The following is a 16,821-nucleotide window of genomic DNA, read 5'->3' on the forward strand; positions in this document are numbered from 1 at the left end:
GAGAGTCCGGGACGAAGGAGCCAGACGCAGCGGACGAGCGGATTCTACTCAACACCAACAAGAACCGACAAGGAGCGGACATCTTCATCCTGCTGTTTGCAGACCAGAGACGACCCAGGATCCAAGACTCGGCGTGAGTTCAAGCCCGACATCCTCACTCCTTCTCAGGAAGCAGAGGAGGGAAGGCTACCCCTCCCCCCCAGCACCGGTGATCTCCATCTTGGATACCGACAAAGCTCGGAGCAGCTGCTAGCTCCAGCTCAGGCCTTGGAATAAAACGAGTCATTTAGCAGGTCACAAGAACTTAACGGCGAAGTGACCTGCCAGACTCAGCACCATCCAGGAAAAAGTCACCCAGCTCAGGCGCCAGCCATTGGAGTGCCTTGCCTCACTGGGTAACCAGAGCCAGAGGCTGCCCCTCCCTCTAGCAGCCACCACAATCAATTGAAAAACAGAAACCCTGGGAATGGCTCCAGGCTGGGTGCTGTGAGCTTTATCACAAAATAGCCCCAGGGAAAAGCTACTGTTTGTTGAAAGGCCTCAACTCTACCCAGAACCTAGCCCCATCACCACATCCCCCTCTTTTGTGACTCTCAAAGCAGATCACCCTCCCAGAAAACTAACCTGGAAGGGGGATCTCAAAATCTTGGGTAAAGCAGAGCATTTTTCTGCCTCTTCCAACCAACCGACTTAAGAAACCAATCAAGCCACAGGACCTCAAGCTGACCAGAGACTCCAACAAGAGACTGGTTAGAGACAAAAGGGAGATACAGGATTCTTCCCACTCCTCCCCCCCCCCCCAAAAAAATCAAAAGACTTTTTTTTCTTTTTTCTTTTTTCTTTTTTCTTCTTCTTCTTTTCTTTTTTTGTTGTTTTTTGTTTTTTGCTACCTTATATATATATTTTTTCCCTTCTAAAACTTTTATTAATCTTTAATTTTTGCCTCTTCTGAAAAAATAATTGTTTTCCAGTAACTTTTTTTTTTCTCATCTTATAATTTTTATTTTAGGAATATGTGAATGAGCGTTTTCCTTTCTCTTCTTGTCTTCTTTCTCTTTTTCTTTCTTTCTTAATTATCTTTTTGTTTTTTGTCTAGCTCTACTGAACTTCTGATCTTTTCTTCTCCCTTTCCCATCCTTAAAGTTTTTCACATCTCCTCTATGTCCCTCCCCTTCTCGGAACATATTCACATTCCTCTCTAAATAGACGGTCTTTTAACTTCTATAATAACATTAATTTTTACGTTTCTATTTTTTTTCTGGTCTCTCTCTCTCACTACTTGCATCCTACCCAACCCATTTCCTACATTGTGATTAGGACATAGTTAACTCTCCCTGTGCCTCCCCACACCAATCTATTCCTATTTTTTACCCACATCTCTCCCTAATCCTAATAATTTCTGGTTTTCCAAATTCTTTTCTGCGGTTCGAAGTACTTTAACATATAGTTGTTTGATGTTGAATAGATGTATCTGTTGAACTAGATTGTATCTGTAGACTATTGACTGTACAAACGCAAACTTTGGTTGATGGTTGCCTTAAGATAGTGTTCTAGCATAAAACTGGTGCAATCTTCATCTCAAATGGGCTGAGTAAGCCGGAAAAACACAAGAAAAATGGCAAATTCGGGTATCTCAATTCCCAATCTTGATAATCAGGGATTAGAACAGATAAAGAATAATCCAGAGGAGAGTTCCCAAATAGCTCTACAAACACTAATAGCAAACATGATAAATGAGAAGTTTGACAATGTACAAAGGACTCTGTATGAGCGTGATAGGGAGAGAGAGGAGGCATCCCAGAAGTTTATACAGGAATATCATAAGCGTGAGGAAGCTAATCAAAAACTGATACAGGATTTGCGTGAACAACCTGAGAATGCTCAAAGAGAAAGGGAGGAATGGCGTGAGCAGGCAGAGAACACTCAAAGAGAACTGCAGGATTCCCATGAACGGGAAGAAAGAGAACTGCAGGAATCCCACAGACGGGAGGAAGCTAATCAAAGAGTAATTCAGGAATTGAGAGACCAGGTAGAGAATACACAAAGATCACTAAAGGCATTCATGGAATCCATTAACAAAGAGCTGAAGGAAGTCAGGGAGACCACAAAGGGAATGCTGGATGGAACCCAACAGAAGGAATGGGAGTCCAAAGAAACCATAACCAATCAACTAAGTGATTTGAGAACAAACACTGAACACCAAATTAAGGAAGTAAAGAAATTCATACAAGACCTAAAACAGAGCTTCAACAAAGAACTTGAAGCCATCAAAGCTGACCAATTAGAAGGAAAAGAGATAAAAAACAAAGTAGAGAGTTTTGACAGCAGGTTAGACCATGCAGAAGATCGAATCTCAGGGATTGAAGACAGCCTAGATATTATAGAGAAAGAACATACAACCATCCAAGACAAGTCCAAGAAATATGATAGGTCTATCCAACACCTGGAAGACACCATCAGAAGGCCCAACCTAAGGATAATGGGTGTAGAGGAGCACCTAGAAACAGAAGTTAATGGTCTAGGAAATTTGTTTAACAGGATCCTAGCAGAGAACTTCCCAAACATACAAAAAGATAGGCCTATCCAGATACAAGAAGCTTTTAGAACCCCAAATAGACCAGACCAGAATAGGACATCCCACCGTCACATTATAATCCACACAGGATCAACCCAGACCAAGGAAAAGATCCTTAAAGCTGTCAGGGAGAAAAGGGTAATCACCTACAAAGGGAAACCAATTAGAATTACCTCAGATTTCTCAGCAGAGACAATCAAAGCAAGAAGAGCCTGGAATGACGTATGCCATGCCCTAAAAACAAATAATTATCAACCAAGAATACTGTACCCAGCTAAACTCTCCTTCATAACTGAAGGCCAAATAAAAACCTTCCATAGCAAAGAAAAATTGAAACAATACATCTCCACCAAACCAGCCCTACAAAAGATTCTTAAAGATGTCCTACACATAGAAAACCAACAAGACCGCAACAAAGGCCAAGAAACTGCACCCAAACTGAGAATCCAAGAACCTTAGGAAGAACCCAGTTTTCGCAGCCCCCAAGAAGGTGGACAACATGGCAGGAACTCCCAAATACCTCTCAGTACTATCTCTTAACGTTAACGGACTGAACTCTCCAATTAAGCGACATAGACTGTCTAGTTGGATTAAAAAACAAGACCCTTCTATCTGCTGCCTGCAGGAGTCACATCTTGCCCGTAAAAACAAACACATTTTCAAGGTTAAAGGCTGGAACAAAATCTACCAAGCAAACGGCCCTCATAAACAGGCGGGAGTTGCAATCCTAATATCAGATAAAATAGACTTCAAACTAAAATTCGTGAGAAGAGATAAAGAAGGTCGCTACATACTAATTAAAGGATCTCTCCTTCAGGATGATATTACAATCCTAAATATCTATTCGCCAAACAATGGAGCACCCAAATTTATCAAAGAAACACTACTTTCCCTCAAATCCCATATAGATCCAAAGACATTAATTGTTGGGGATTTTAACACACCACTCTCCCCACTAGATAGATCAACTCGGCAAAAACTCAACAGAGAAACCGCAGATCTAAACAGCTGCATAGATCAACTAGACTTAACAGACATTTACCGAACATTTCACCCAGCAGCATCAGAATACACGTTCTTCTCAGCAGCACATGGAACGTTTTCTAAAATAGACCACATTTTAGGCCACAAAGCAAACTTGTCTAAATTCAGAAACATTGAAGTTATACCTTGCATTCTCTCTGACCACAAGGGAATAAAATTAGAACTCAACACCAAAAGCCACCAAAGAAAGTCCGGTATCACATGGAGGCTGAACAACACACTGCTGAATCATGAGTGGGTCATGGAAGAGATTAGAAAGGAAATTCAAATGTTCATGCTATTCAACAAAAATGAACACACAAATTACCAGCTCCTCTGGGACACAGCAAAGGCAGTACTCAGAGGCAAGTTTATAGCTCTGAGCTCCTACATCAACAAATTGGAGAGATCGGAAACTAACAATTTAATGACACATCTAAACCTCCTTGAAAAAGAGCAGCAAGATAAACCCCAATCCAGTAGACGGAAAGAAATAATCAAAATTAAATCAGAATTAAATGAATTAGAATCCAAAAAAAACTATAGAAAGAATCAACAAAACAAAGAGTTGGTTCTTCGAAAAACTTAACAAAATTGACAGACCCTTAGCAAACCTTATCAGAAAAAGGAGAGAACACACCCAAATTAATAAACTCAGAGATGAGAATGGAAACATCACCACAGAAACAACCAAGATTCAGAACATTATAAGGGAATACTTCTCAAAACTTTATGCTAATAAGTTTGAGAACTTGACAGAAATGGACCTTTTCCTAGCAAATATTGACACGCCAAAACTAAACCAAGATGAGTTAAACCAGCTTAACAGGCCCATATCAAGCATTGAAATAGAAACAGCAATAAGAGAACTCCCAGCTAAGAAAAGTCCAGGACCAGATGGTTTTACAGCGGAATTTTACAAGGCCTTCAAAGCAGAGCTCACACCAATACTCCTCCAACTCTTCAATGAAATTGAAAGAGAAAGCTCACTACCGAACACATTCTATGAAGCCATCATAACCCTCATCCCAAAACCAGGCAAGGACTCATCAAAGAAAGAGAACTATAGACCCATTTCTTTGATGAACATTGATGCAAAACTTCTCAACAAAATTTTGACCAATCAACTTCAACAATTCATCCAAAAAATCATACACCATGATCAAACAGGATTCATTTCAGGGATGCAAAGCTGGTTCAATATATGCAAATCAATTAATATTATTCATCACATCAACAGGAGCAAGAATAAGAACCACATGGTTATCTCAATAGATGCAGAAAAAGCATTTGACAAGATCCAACACCCCTTTATGATGAAGGTTCTGGAAAAATTAGGAATCCATGGAACATTCCTCAATACAATAAAGGCTGTATATGACAAACCTACAGCCAGCATTATACTCAATGGTGAAAAACTAAAGCCATTTCCTCTTAACTCAGGAACGAGACAAGGATGCCCACTCTCTCCACTTCTCTTCAATCTAGTATTAGAATGCCTAGCTACAGCAATAAGACAAGATGCAGACATAAAGGGGATCCAAATAGGGAAAGAAGAAATAAAACTCTCCCTCTTTGCAGATGACATGATCTTGTATTTAAAGAATCCCATGGACTCCACTCCCAAATTACTCAAGCTGATTCAAAACTTTGGCAAAGTAGCAGGTTATAAAATTAACCCCCAAAAATCAATGGCTTTTCTATATGCCAACAATGAGAAAAGTGTGGCTGAAATTAGGAAAGCAACTCCATTTGTAATAGCCCCACAAAAAATAAAATACCTAGGAATTAACTTAACCAAAGAAGTGAAGGACCTCTATGATGAAAACTTTAAAATCTTGAAAAAGGAAATCAACACAGAACTTAAAAAATGGCAAAACCTCCCATGCTCCTGGATTGGCAAGATTAACATCGTGAAAATGGCAATACTTCCCAAGGCTATCTACAAATTCAACGCAATACCTATCAAAATTCCACCCTCATTCTTCAAGGAAATAGAGGAGGCAATCCAAAAATTCATATGGAACAATAAAAGAACCCGAATAGCAAAAACGCTCCTCAACGGAAAGAACACTGCTGGAGGAATATCAATACCAAATTTCAAACTCTACTATAAAGCCATAGTAATCAAAACAGCTTGGTATTGGCATAAGAACAGACCTCAGGACCAATGGAATAGAATTGAAAACCCAGAAATGAACCTACAGACCTATAGCCATCTAATCTTCGATAAGGAAGCTAAAACAATAGAATGGAAGAAAGACAGCCTCTTCAGTAAATGGTGCTGGCAAAATTGGTTAACTACATGTAGAAAACTAAAGCTAGATCCTTATATATCACCCTGCACCAGAATCAACTCCAAATGGATCAAAGACCTTGAACTCAAAGCAGACACTCTGAAAACATTACAGGATGGAATAGGAGAAACCTTAGGTCTCCTTGGCTTAGGCCGAAATTTTCTGAATAGAGACCCGGAAGCACAACAAATCAAAGAAAGATTGGACAAATGGGATTGCATACGGTTGCAGAGCTTCTGCAGGGCAAATGACATAGCTAGCAAGATCAATAGAAAGCCCACCGATTGGGAGAAGATCTTTACTAGCCATACAACGGACAAGTGTCTCATATCTAAAATATACTTGGAACTCAAAAAATTAAACCACCCAACAACAAATCCTCAAAGAAACAACTGCCCAATAAATAAGTGGGCGAAAGACTTAAAGAGAAGCTTCTCTGAAGAAGAAAGAAGGATGGCCAATAGACACATGAAGAAATGTTCAACATCCCTAGCCATAAAAGAAATGCAAATCAAAACAACATTGAGATATCACCTCACTCCAGTTAGAACAGCAAAAATCAAGAACTCTAACAACAACAGATGCTGGAGGGGATGTGGACAGAAAGGAACCTTACTTCATTGTTGGTGGGAATGTAAACTTGTTCAACCACTTTGGAAAGCAGTATGGAGGTTCCTCAAAAGACTTCACATAGATCTCCCCTATGATCCAGCAATCCCACTTTTGGGCATTTACCCAAATGTTTACAATCAAGACCACACTAAAGCTACCAGCACAACTATGTTTATTGCAGCATTATTTGCCATAGCTAAGATCTGGAACCAACCCAGATGCCCCTCAGTAGATGAATGGATCAAGAAAATGTGGTATATATACACAATGGAATTCTATGCCTCCATCAGAAAGAATGACATTTCCCCATTTGTTAGGAAATGGAAAGGTTTGGAAAAAATTATATTAAGTGAAGTAAGCCAGGCCCAAAGAAGCATAGGTCCCATGGTTTCCCTTATTTGCAATATATAGTATAGGTATGAGTCAAGCGGAAAAGGTCAGATAATGTGATGTTAGGAAAATGAACCCTTAAATATGTATTTTAATGTTTTCGTTTCTTTCATGCATGTGTTTCTAACGCATTTATAAGATTATTTCTTTGTTGCTTTGTATGTCCCTCCCCCACAGTGTAACCCCCGCTTTCACTATATTTGATGTCAGTATAACATGTGGAGGAGATGGGGACAAACAAGTCGTTTAAGGATTCAGGTGGACCTGTTGCAACAATGAGAAGTACAAAATGTCATGTCAAAACCAGCTTTACAATGTCGGTGTGGGGGGGGAGGGGGGTATAATTGGGTGGGGGGAGGGGGGAGGCGGGGAAGGGAGGTGAAGGGTAAACAAAGGAGGAGGCTGCAATGCTTGGTAAGAAATGTATGCATTATCCTGCCCATGTAATTGTAGCCCCTCTGTACAGTATGTTCTCAAATAAAATAAAATAATATTTAAAAAAAAAAAAAGAAAGACAGAAAAAGAAAGAGCGAGCTGCAGGTGTATGTAGGAACTGATAGAGCATCTGCTTAATAGGTACAAAACTCTGAGTTCAAACCCCAGTGCTTCTAAAAAAAATGCAATTAATTTAGTAATAAATTACAGAAGGTTTTGACAAATATCTACACCTGAGTCATCACCTCCAGGACATGGAATCTTTTCATATCCTCAAATATTCCTGTGTAGCTTCCCTGTAGTTATCACTTTACCATCCCTCGTACAATCCCCTGCCATACAATTTCCTGTTTTTGAATACAAACCTTGTTACAGTAACACATAATTGTAAGGCACATGTTTTATGCCTCACATGTTTTCACTTTTCTGGGTAACAGAATTGGTAAGTGGTGCATGTATCTTTCATAAGAAACTATAAATTGTTTTCCAAAATGGTTGTATCATCTTCCATTTACAGCAACATGAGTAAACGGGGATCCTACATCCTCACCAGCACTTAAATATTTTGTCTACTATTTTTGCTTTTGAGATAGTTTTAGATAGGCTCAGACTTGCCTCATTCTCCAAACTCCTGCCTTTTCTTTCATGTGTGTGCATGTGCGTGCATGTACATGTGTGCCAGAACTGTGACTTGATGGCATGCTTGCTCACAGCTGCTTTACAATATGAACCACACCTCCAGCCCTTTTTTTCTGGATAATTGGAGATAAGAGTCTCAAGGATTTCTCTGCCTGGCTGGCTGCCAGTCCTCTAAATCTCAGCCTGTTGAGTAGGATTAGAGGCATGAGTCACCACCGCCTGGCTTATCTGTAGAATTTTTAGTAATGTCCTTTTCATGCCTGACAGTCACAATTTGATCTTTGTTCCTTTTACCAGGTTAGCCACACGTCTTTCATTTGTATTAATTTAATTAAGAAATCCAAATTTCATTTCTTTGAGTTTCTCTATAGTTTACCCATTTTCTATTTATTTCTAGTCTTTCTTACCTTCCTCTGCTTGCTTTTGCTGTAGATTAGTTGGTTCCCAGACTTTTTAAAAACTTTTGAGATATAATCCACTGAATTCAAGTATCCTTTAGTCATTTTCATTACCCAGATTGAAACCTTACACATCTGCTCCCATCCTCTAATTGTCCTTTCCTTACACATCTTTCTTGTCTTGGACATTTCACACATAGAACCACACACATCATAAGGTACTTGGTGATGATTCTTTTTTTTTTTTTAGGGGGTCTGGTCGTGGGGCCTGAACTCTGGGCCTAGGCCTGGGCACTGTCCCTTAGCTCTTCAGCTCAAGGCTAGTGCTCTACCACTTGAGTCACAACACCACTTCTGGCTTTTTTCTTTTTGCTTATATGCTAAGGAATCGAACCCAGGGCCTCATGCATGCAAGGCAAGCGCTCTACCACTGAGCCACCTTCCCAGCCCGATTCATTTCTTTTTATGCAAATCTCTTCACTTTCTGGGTGGCATTAGGTATATTCAAATTGCTGTGCAACCATCATCACCAGCTATGGTTGGAAAATTTATTTTCCCAACTGAAACTTTGCACCAATACTAACCCTCAGTCCTCTTCTCCCTGTGCCCCATGTAAACATTTCTTTCTAGGAATTTGATGCAATATCACTGTAAGTAGAATATACAATATTTGTCCTTTGGGTCTTAGCATAATGCCATCATCAATGCTGCACACGTCAATTTCTCATCAGGAATTATGTTCTACTGTGTCTGCCTCCTGGTTGCCATCAGCTGTTCATACTTACTTGCCAGCTTCCATTTTCATTACCCAAAATAGAAACCTCATACCTTAGTTCTCATCCCCTACTCCTTCCTCACTGTTCACAGGGCTACAGTGGAATAATGAGGCTATGAATATGGGTGCATACATCTCTTCAAGTCCCTCATTTCCTTTTGAGTATATGTCCAGAAATAGGATGCTGGATGTTAACTTTTGATTAGGAGGTAAAAGTTTTAAAGTCTTTCATAGGACTTTCCTGTATTTGCTGTAACATTTCACATCCACCACTACCCCTCCTTCAGAACAAAGAGACTCCAATTTTCACACATTCTAGACAACACTTTTTCTCATTTAGGAGAAGGGATTGCAGTGCTGGGATTATCATTCTGAATTGCATTTCCTTTAAGAGTAAGTGATGGTTTATCTTTCATGTCTGTTGGGCATTGTGTGCTTTTAGAGAAATGGCTATCTAAATCCTTTGTCCATTAAAAAAAAAAATCTTTGGGGCTGGGAAGGTGGCTCAGTGGTAGAGCACTTGCCTTGCATGCCTGAGGCCCTGATTCCTCAGCACATAAGCAAAAAGAAAAAGGCCAGAAGTGGCGCTGTGGCTCAAGTGGTAGAGCTTGAGCTGAAGAGCTGAGGGACAGCGCCCAGGCCCAGAGTTCAGGCCCCACGACTGGACTCAAAAAAAAAAATCTTTTTTTCTAATTTCAAGGATTTTCTTTCAGTTCACTAATATTCCAATATTCCAATAATCTTATTATTTGTATGTTGGTACTAAAGTGTTCTGACTAGGATATATTTGGAATAAATTTTTAAATTTTGAGGCCTCCTCCATTCTTCTTAGGATTATTCCTTAGTTTTTTGTTTTGTTTTTGTTTTTACAAAAACCTCCTTTGAGAGAGTATGTAATTCCAGCTTTTCACTTCCAACCTTTATCCTGGTCCTACTGTCTGTTGTAGCTAGTACCCAGTAGTTGAATCTTGTTTTTTTTATCCATTATGTTGACCTTTGTCTTCTAGAGACCTTAAGGATCTCCTTTTACATTGTTTTTATTTTGCAGCTTTTTTTTTCTGCCTGTTTTTACTATTAGCGACCTCCTTAAAAAATTTTGTTGTAGTACATGCTTTGATTTCGTTATTCACATTTGCATTTATCTTACATTTTCTTTGTAGTTATAGGGAATACATGTAAACTCCTAATGTTCCAACAATCTTGCTTGTATTCTAGTGTGCTGTTGAACCATTCTTTGAGACATGGTCTCACTAAGTAGCCCAGGATAACCTTCTTACTAATCTTCCTATGTTGAATTTTATATTGAACTGAAAGTTGTATTTACATAGAAAATAAACTTTGAAATAGTCAAAAACTTTACTGGTTTAGTAACAGTTAAGAACCCCTAGCCAGGCACTGGTAGCTCACGCCTGTAATCCTCACTACTAAGGAGGCTGAGATCTGAGGATCATGGTTCAAAGCCAGCCTGAGCAAAAGCCCGAGATTCTTATCTCCAATAAACCACTCAGAAAACCAGGAGTGGTGCTGTAGCTCAAGTGGTAGAGTGCTAGCCTGGAGCTGAAGAGCTGAGGGGCAGCGCCCAGGCCCAGAGATCAAGCCCCACAACCACACACACACACACAAAAACCCACTAGGGTGGCAGGAGACTGGGAGGATATGAAAATAAAATCTATTTTATTCTGCTAGACACTCTATTTACGACACTCTAGTGTTTAACTCAATTACTATTCTCTTTCAATAAAACACCTACCTTTGACATAGTGGAAGTTCTGCCAAAAAAAGAAAAGAGAAGATATGGTGTAGCTGATCATCCAGATTAAAATGACATTTTAAAATTTGGCTTTCTCCTTAGCAGTCTTAATTTCATATAATTCTGCCTATTTTTTCACCCCATGATTTCCAATCACTTCATCTTGGGTGTATGGCAGTACACTGGAGCCCCACTCCTTCACTTGTTAAGCCTATGCTGCACTGCCCATGCCATTTGCTTTTCAGCTATATGAACAGAGTAGACACCTACTATGGACTTTACATGTAGCAATGTAAAGTTGTTTATATCTTAACTCTTCTTGGCATCAATAAGATTTCATTTAGATACAGATAAATTGTCTATATAACATGCATGTTAACTTTACTACTTATAATTCTCAACTCTTTTACACTGAGGTAACCATTTTTCCTCCAGTCCTGGGGGCTTGAACTCAGGGCCTGGGTGCTGTCCTTGAGCTACTTTTGCTCAAGGCTAGCACTTTACCACTTGAGCCACAGAGCCACTTCTGGCTTTTTCTGTTTATGTAGTACTGAGGAATCGAACCCAGGGCTTCTCATGCATGCTAGGCAAGTACTCTACCACTACGACACATTCACAGCCCATTTTATTTTTAAAGAACCATATTGGTTCTTCATTGCATTTACTATGTCTAATCCTATGGTAACAGTCTTTCTTATAGACTCACTAAATTAACACCTGATTTAAACAGAGTATTTCCCCGCTGTCTAGGATGTCTTGGTAGATAATATGTATTGTACTCTTTCCAGTATGATTAGTGAATAGTGAAACTTCCAGTCTTGAAGGATAGGCTTAGAGTTGTGGAGGAAAATGTTTCCATATTTTCTAGGATAGTTCAAGCCCTCATTTACTGGAAACGCTAGCATCTGGAGGGGGGGGGGTCCGGTCGTGGGGCCTGAACTCTGGGCCTGGGCACTGTCCCTCAGCTCTTCAGCTCAAGGCTAGCGCTCTACCACTTGAGCTACAGTGCCACTTCCAGCTTTTTTCTTTTTGTTTATGTGGTGCTGAGGAATCGAACCCAGGGCCTCATGCATACAGGGCAAGCACTCTACCACTGAGCCCCCTTCCCAGTCCCGAAATGCTAGCATTTAAAACATGATGCTTTATAGTAGATTTTCTTCCCTTTTCATTTAGAAAACCACAGAATCATCCAGAGCTTATCAATCCTCAAGTGGGATTCTGAGATTAACTTTTAATGTTACTTTACTTCCCAGTACACATTGCCATGTTATTTCTTATTAGCAGAGAAGAATTTTTAGTGCTGGGCACTCATACCTCTAGCCTAAAAAGCATCTGTGGAGGCTGAGGGCATGGCTTAAGTGGTAGAGTAACTGCTTAGCAAGTGCAAGGCCCTGACTTCAAACTCTAGTACCACCACAAGTGGGTGCTACTGACTCACACCTGTAACTTCTAGCTACTCAGGAGGCTGACATCTGAGGATTGCCAGCCAGGGCAGGAAAGCTGGTAAGACTCTTTAATTAACCACCAGAAAACTGGAAGTGGAGTTGCAGCTCAAAGTGGTAAAGCACTAGCCTTGAGCAAAAAGAACTTAAGGACAGCACCCAGGCCCCAAGTTGAAGCTCCATAACCAACTAAACAAAAATAAATAAATAAATAAATAAATAAAAATCATCCATGGTTGCAAAATGCTGAATTCTCAGTAAAATAGTTGTGATACAACAAAAAGTATTTGAGAGGAAGGAACTTTATAGTTCACTTTATACACAGGTTAATAAAAAAATAGAAAAATCTTCCCAAAATATTTTTTAAATGCATTAAAGGAAAAAAGAAATATGAAAAGTTCACAGGTTACTCTGGTTTTGAATTGGAGAATGGTTTAAGTATGTAATGACCCCATAACCATAGCTAAGCTTTCTGAAAAAAAACTTTTTTTTCTGGTGGTACTGAATAACAAACTTAAGGCCCTCATGTGTGCTAGATAAGTTCTGCACCTCCAGCTCAAGGTAAATACTTATTCAAGATAGGATGCTACCATGTAGCATTTTTTTTTTCAGGTAAGGGGTACGTTTATTTAGTAGACCTGCTGGGACCAGGCAAAGTTGGCACTCCACGTGGCTGGCAAAAGACCTGGGAAAGAGAGAGAAAAGAGCTAGAAAAGAGAAGGGAGCTGGGAAAGAGAAGAGAAGGAAAGAGCTGAGAAAGAACTAGAAAAGCAGAGAGAGCCCATGTAGCATTTTTTCTTTTTTTGGGGGGGGGGGTCCAGTCGTGGGGCCTGAACTCTGGGCCTGGGCACTGTCCCTCAGCTCTTCAGCTCAAGGCTAGTGCTCTACCACTTGAGCCACAGTGCCACTTCTGGCTTTTTTCTTTTTGCTTATGTGGTGCTGAGGAATCAAACCCAGGGCCTCATGCATGCAAGGCAAGCGCTCTACCACTGAGCCACCTTCCCAGCCCCCCATGTAGCATTTTTTAAAAACACATTTTGATTAAATATCTGAAACTTTAGAGAGCCTAAATTTTCCTTGCATAACAGCATGATGTCAGTGTGAGTACAAACCTATGCCCTGTGTACTAACATTACAGAAATTAGAATTAACCTGTTACGGCTTTAGTGTACGATCAGATTTAAATATAAAAAATGCCACACAGAAACAAACATTTTTAAAAAAGATTTAAGATCATAAATACGTCATTGTTGTCATAACACATTTCAGAATTTTTAGAAAATGAACATTTTGGCTTTTAAGATTGATTATTTTTTAAAAATCATTTCCCTCATCATTGAAAAAGACCTTATACATTTTCAAACTTCCAGTCTCCTAAGGCACAATATTTATTCATTAGAAGGCCAATCACACCATCTGCTGTAGCAGGAGTAGGTATTGGCACTTGAGAAAAAGGTGAAGCAGACCGAATAACAAGCATTTTAGTTAGAAAGACCTAGTTCTGTTAAAGCAGGGCTTTCTGTTAAAAATGTTTTTAATTGAAGTACTTTCAAACACATTTAATTCACCACAGAGGATACATGAGAAAAGAATGGCAAAAATAATATTTTCTAATTAAGAGGGGGAAAAATCAATCTAGAATAATTGTGTATAGAGGGGTCACAATCTAATCTAGGACCAGATTTCAGTTTGGATTATTAGTGTTCATGCAGATATGGAAAATTAAACTGAGAAGTCCAGACTAGCAGAACCCCTAGGCAACACTGTAATAAAGCTACCACAGTCCATACTGGCTTACCACCCACCAACATGTACTGGAATATTAAAACTGAATACTTAAATTGTATTTTTCATCCAATCAAAAGTTCTTTAAAACGTAGTACATAATTAAAAATTCCTGGGCTAGGGAGCATAAGCTCAAGTGGTAGATCACTTGCCTAGCAAGTACAAGGCCTTGGGTTCAATCTCCACTGCTGGGGGAAAAAAAAAATCCTCATTTTTAGCTCTGCCTTATCTCCTGTGATACCACCACATGGTGATTTGGGGTTATTTTAAAGAAAGAGTTATTTTTAAACAAACTGTCCACAGATGAAATATGGGATGAGGTTCATGACTGAATCAATCATGGAGTGTTAGTCAATTGTAAACTCAAAGTTTCGATAGGACTAGGAACTGTGTGTCAGACATTCGAGTACAACAGGAGAGGGAGGAAAGCTGGTTTGTCATTCCAATTCTGACAAGGTGCATGGTCTTCGAAATTCTTGTCCACGTTCATGGAGCCATTTGTTGGATACTGTAAAAGGAAAAAAAATACATTAATTCTCCCTATATGTGTATGCATATTTATAGATGTATACATAAGTACATATAGCTGAGAAGCTATGCACTTTTCAATGTAAGGTCACCAATGGAATTAGGATTCAGGTACACAAAGAATGTAACAGTTTTGCCAGCTTTCAAAAGGGAGATATTAAAGATGAACATTAGCTGAGTGCTGGTGACTAACACCTGTAATACTAGCTACTCAGGAGACTGAGATCTGAGGATCACGGTTTGAAGCCAGACTGGGAAAGTCTGTAAGCTCTTCACCCAAAAAGCTGGAAGTAGAATGTGGCTCAAGTGGTAGAGCACAAGCCTTTAGAAACAAAGCTCAGGGATGGTGCCCAGGCCCAGCACTAAGAAAAAAAGTAAACTCCATCTAGAGGAACAACTTGATCAATCTCTATTACATGCTCATTGAATTTCCTTGTTTCCAAGATTTTTTTTTGGTCATTTTTGGAGTGCTCTATTACTTGAGCCACACTAACCCTTTTTGCTCTATTTATTTTTGTTGGTCGTGGGGCTTGAACTCTGGGCCTGCACGCTGTCCCTGAGCTCTTCAGCTCAAGGCAAATGCTCTACCACTTGAGGCACAGTACCACTTCCAGTTTTCTGGTGGTTAAACTGGAGATTAGTCTCACAGACTTTCCTGCCCAGGCTGGCTTCAAACCATGATTCTCAGATCTTACAGGTATGAGCCACCAGCGCCTAGCTCATTATTTTTCAAATAGAATCTTTCTTGCCTTTTGCCTGGCTGTTCTGGACCATGATCTTATTCTTTCCTTGTAGCTGGGATGATAGGCAGTACCACTGAACTCAGCTTTTTATGGGTTGATTTGGGGGTCTCATGTGCTTTTTGTCTTGGACTGAGATCAAACTTTGTTCTTCCAGATACAGCCTCTCTAGTATCTGGGATAATGAGAATAGTATCTGGGATAAAGAGAATATATGTCTGAGCCTCTTTGCCCAATGGTACTTCAATTCCTGTCTTTTACCTTTTCCACCAAAGCTTGTATCCAGTCTTTATTCATAGAAGCTGCCAATTTCCCTAGTTAGACAGGCTACTGCTACTGTTTGCTCATTTGTTCAAAGGAAAAGTACTCTCAAACTTGAGCTCTCCTCAAATAGTCCAGTAGTTTTTAAATTTGTATACACTCGGTGAGATTTTTTAAATTTTGGTCAGGTTGGTAACTAGGCAAGTATTACTGAACATGACTTGGGGCTAGTGACATATATAGTTCATGCGTTAATGTGGGCAACTCTGTATTCATCTGGACCTGAGGAGAGCCTCTAAGTTTTATTGCTGAAATGCCCCTCTGACACTTAACAGGCTTGGAAAACTGTCTTTATGGGTCAAAATGAAGCTTTGAAGAAGGCTCTCAAATTTAGGGAGTCTCTTTGCTGCTTATATCATGTTAGTATGTACTGCCTTATACTTTGATTTATCCATTAATGTAGTCTCAATGAAGTTAACAATAGTCTGAGCTAGGTGTAACAGTGTGGACCTATAACCCCAACATGCAGGAGTATTATAGGCCTCTCTCTCAAAATGTAAAAATCTCGGGGCTGGGAAGGTGGCTCAGTGGTAGAGCGCTTGCCTTGCATGCCTGAGGTCCTGGGTTCGATTCCTCAGCACCACATAAGCAAAAAGAAAAAAAGCCGAAAGTGGTGCTGTGGCTCAAGTGGTAGAGCACTAGCCTTGAGCTGAAGAGCTGAGGGACAGTGCCCAGGCCCAGAGTTCAGGCCCCACGACTGGACCCAAAAAAAAAAATCAAAATGTAAAAATCTCATAAAATTGCAAATTTATTAAGGTACTTTCTTGTATCCTCCTATTAGGCAAAATCTTTGACAGCAAGTGTTCACTACAATGTTTTCAAAGTGAGACAGACAAATTCTCATAGATAACAGGAAACATTTACCCCATTTGTTTCCAACTAGCACCGGACAGGCTGCATGCCGTGTACTATAATCTCCTTCTCCGCTGGCAAATAAATTGTACCAGAAAACAGCAGTTCCCTATGAAGAAAAATTCAAAATGATTCCCAGATAAAATGTCAGGTAATCATTTTTCACAGTCCTCAAACTTTCCTCTGTTGTCTCTATGGTGGTACATGGCTTTAATTCTGAATGTGTTTTGACAACACCACAGAGCTGCTTGATTAACAA

The 16,821-nt window shown here is 39.7% G+C and overlaps 1 protein-coding gene across 9 annotated transcripts in view; it reads right to left on the bottom strand.

Annotated features, from left to right (window-relative positions):
- Positions 1 to 13,545: 13,545 nt before the first annotated feature.
- LOC138825890 (prolyl 4-hydroxylase subunit alpha-1) overlaps positions 13,546 to 16,821 on the bottom strand; it is a 138,785-nt gene continuing 135,509 nt past the window's right edge. For 8 of the 9 annotated variants that reach the window (XM_070020540.1, XM_070020537.1, XM_070020534.1 and 5 more), the window contains 2 exons: positions 16,575 to 16,671; positions 13,546 to 14,629 (listed from right to left, as the gene is read on the bottom strand). In XM_070020540.1, coding sequence (XP_069876641.1) covers positions 14,559 to 14,629; positions 16,575 to 16,671 — 168 coding nt within the window. In that variant the 3' untranslated portion in view covers positions 13,546 to 14,558. The remainder of the gene's footprint in view (positions 14,630 to 16,574; positions 16,672 to 16,821) is intronic. The other variant, XM_070020538.1, reaches the window with a different exon arrangement.

This window comes from Dipodomys merriami, unplaced genomic scaffold (genome assembly GCF_024711535.1).
Source record: "Dipodomys merriami isolate MVZ:Mamm:240054 unplaced genomic scaffold, mDipMer1.0.p SCAF_14, whole genome shotgun sequence".
NCBI classification, from domain to species: domain Eukaryota; kingdom Metazoa; phylum Chordata; class Mammalia; order Rodentia; family Heteromyidae; genus Dipodomys; species Dipodomys merriami.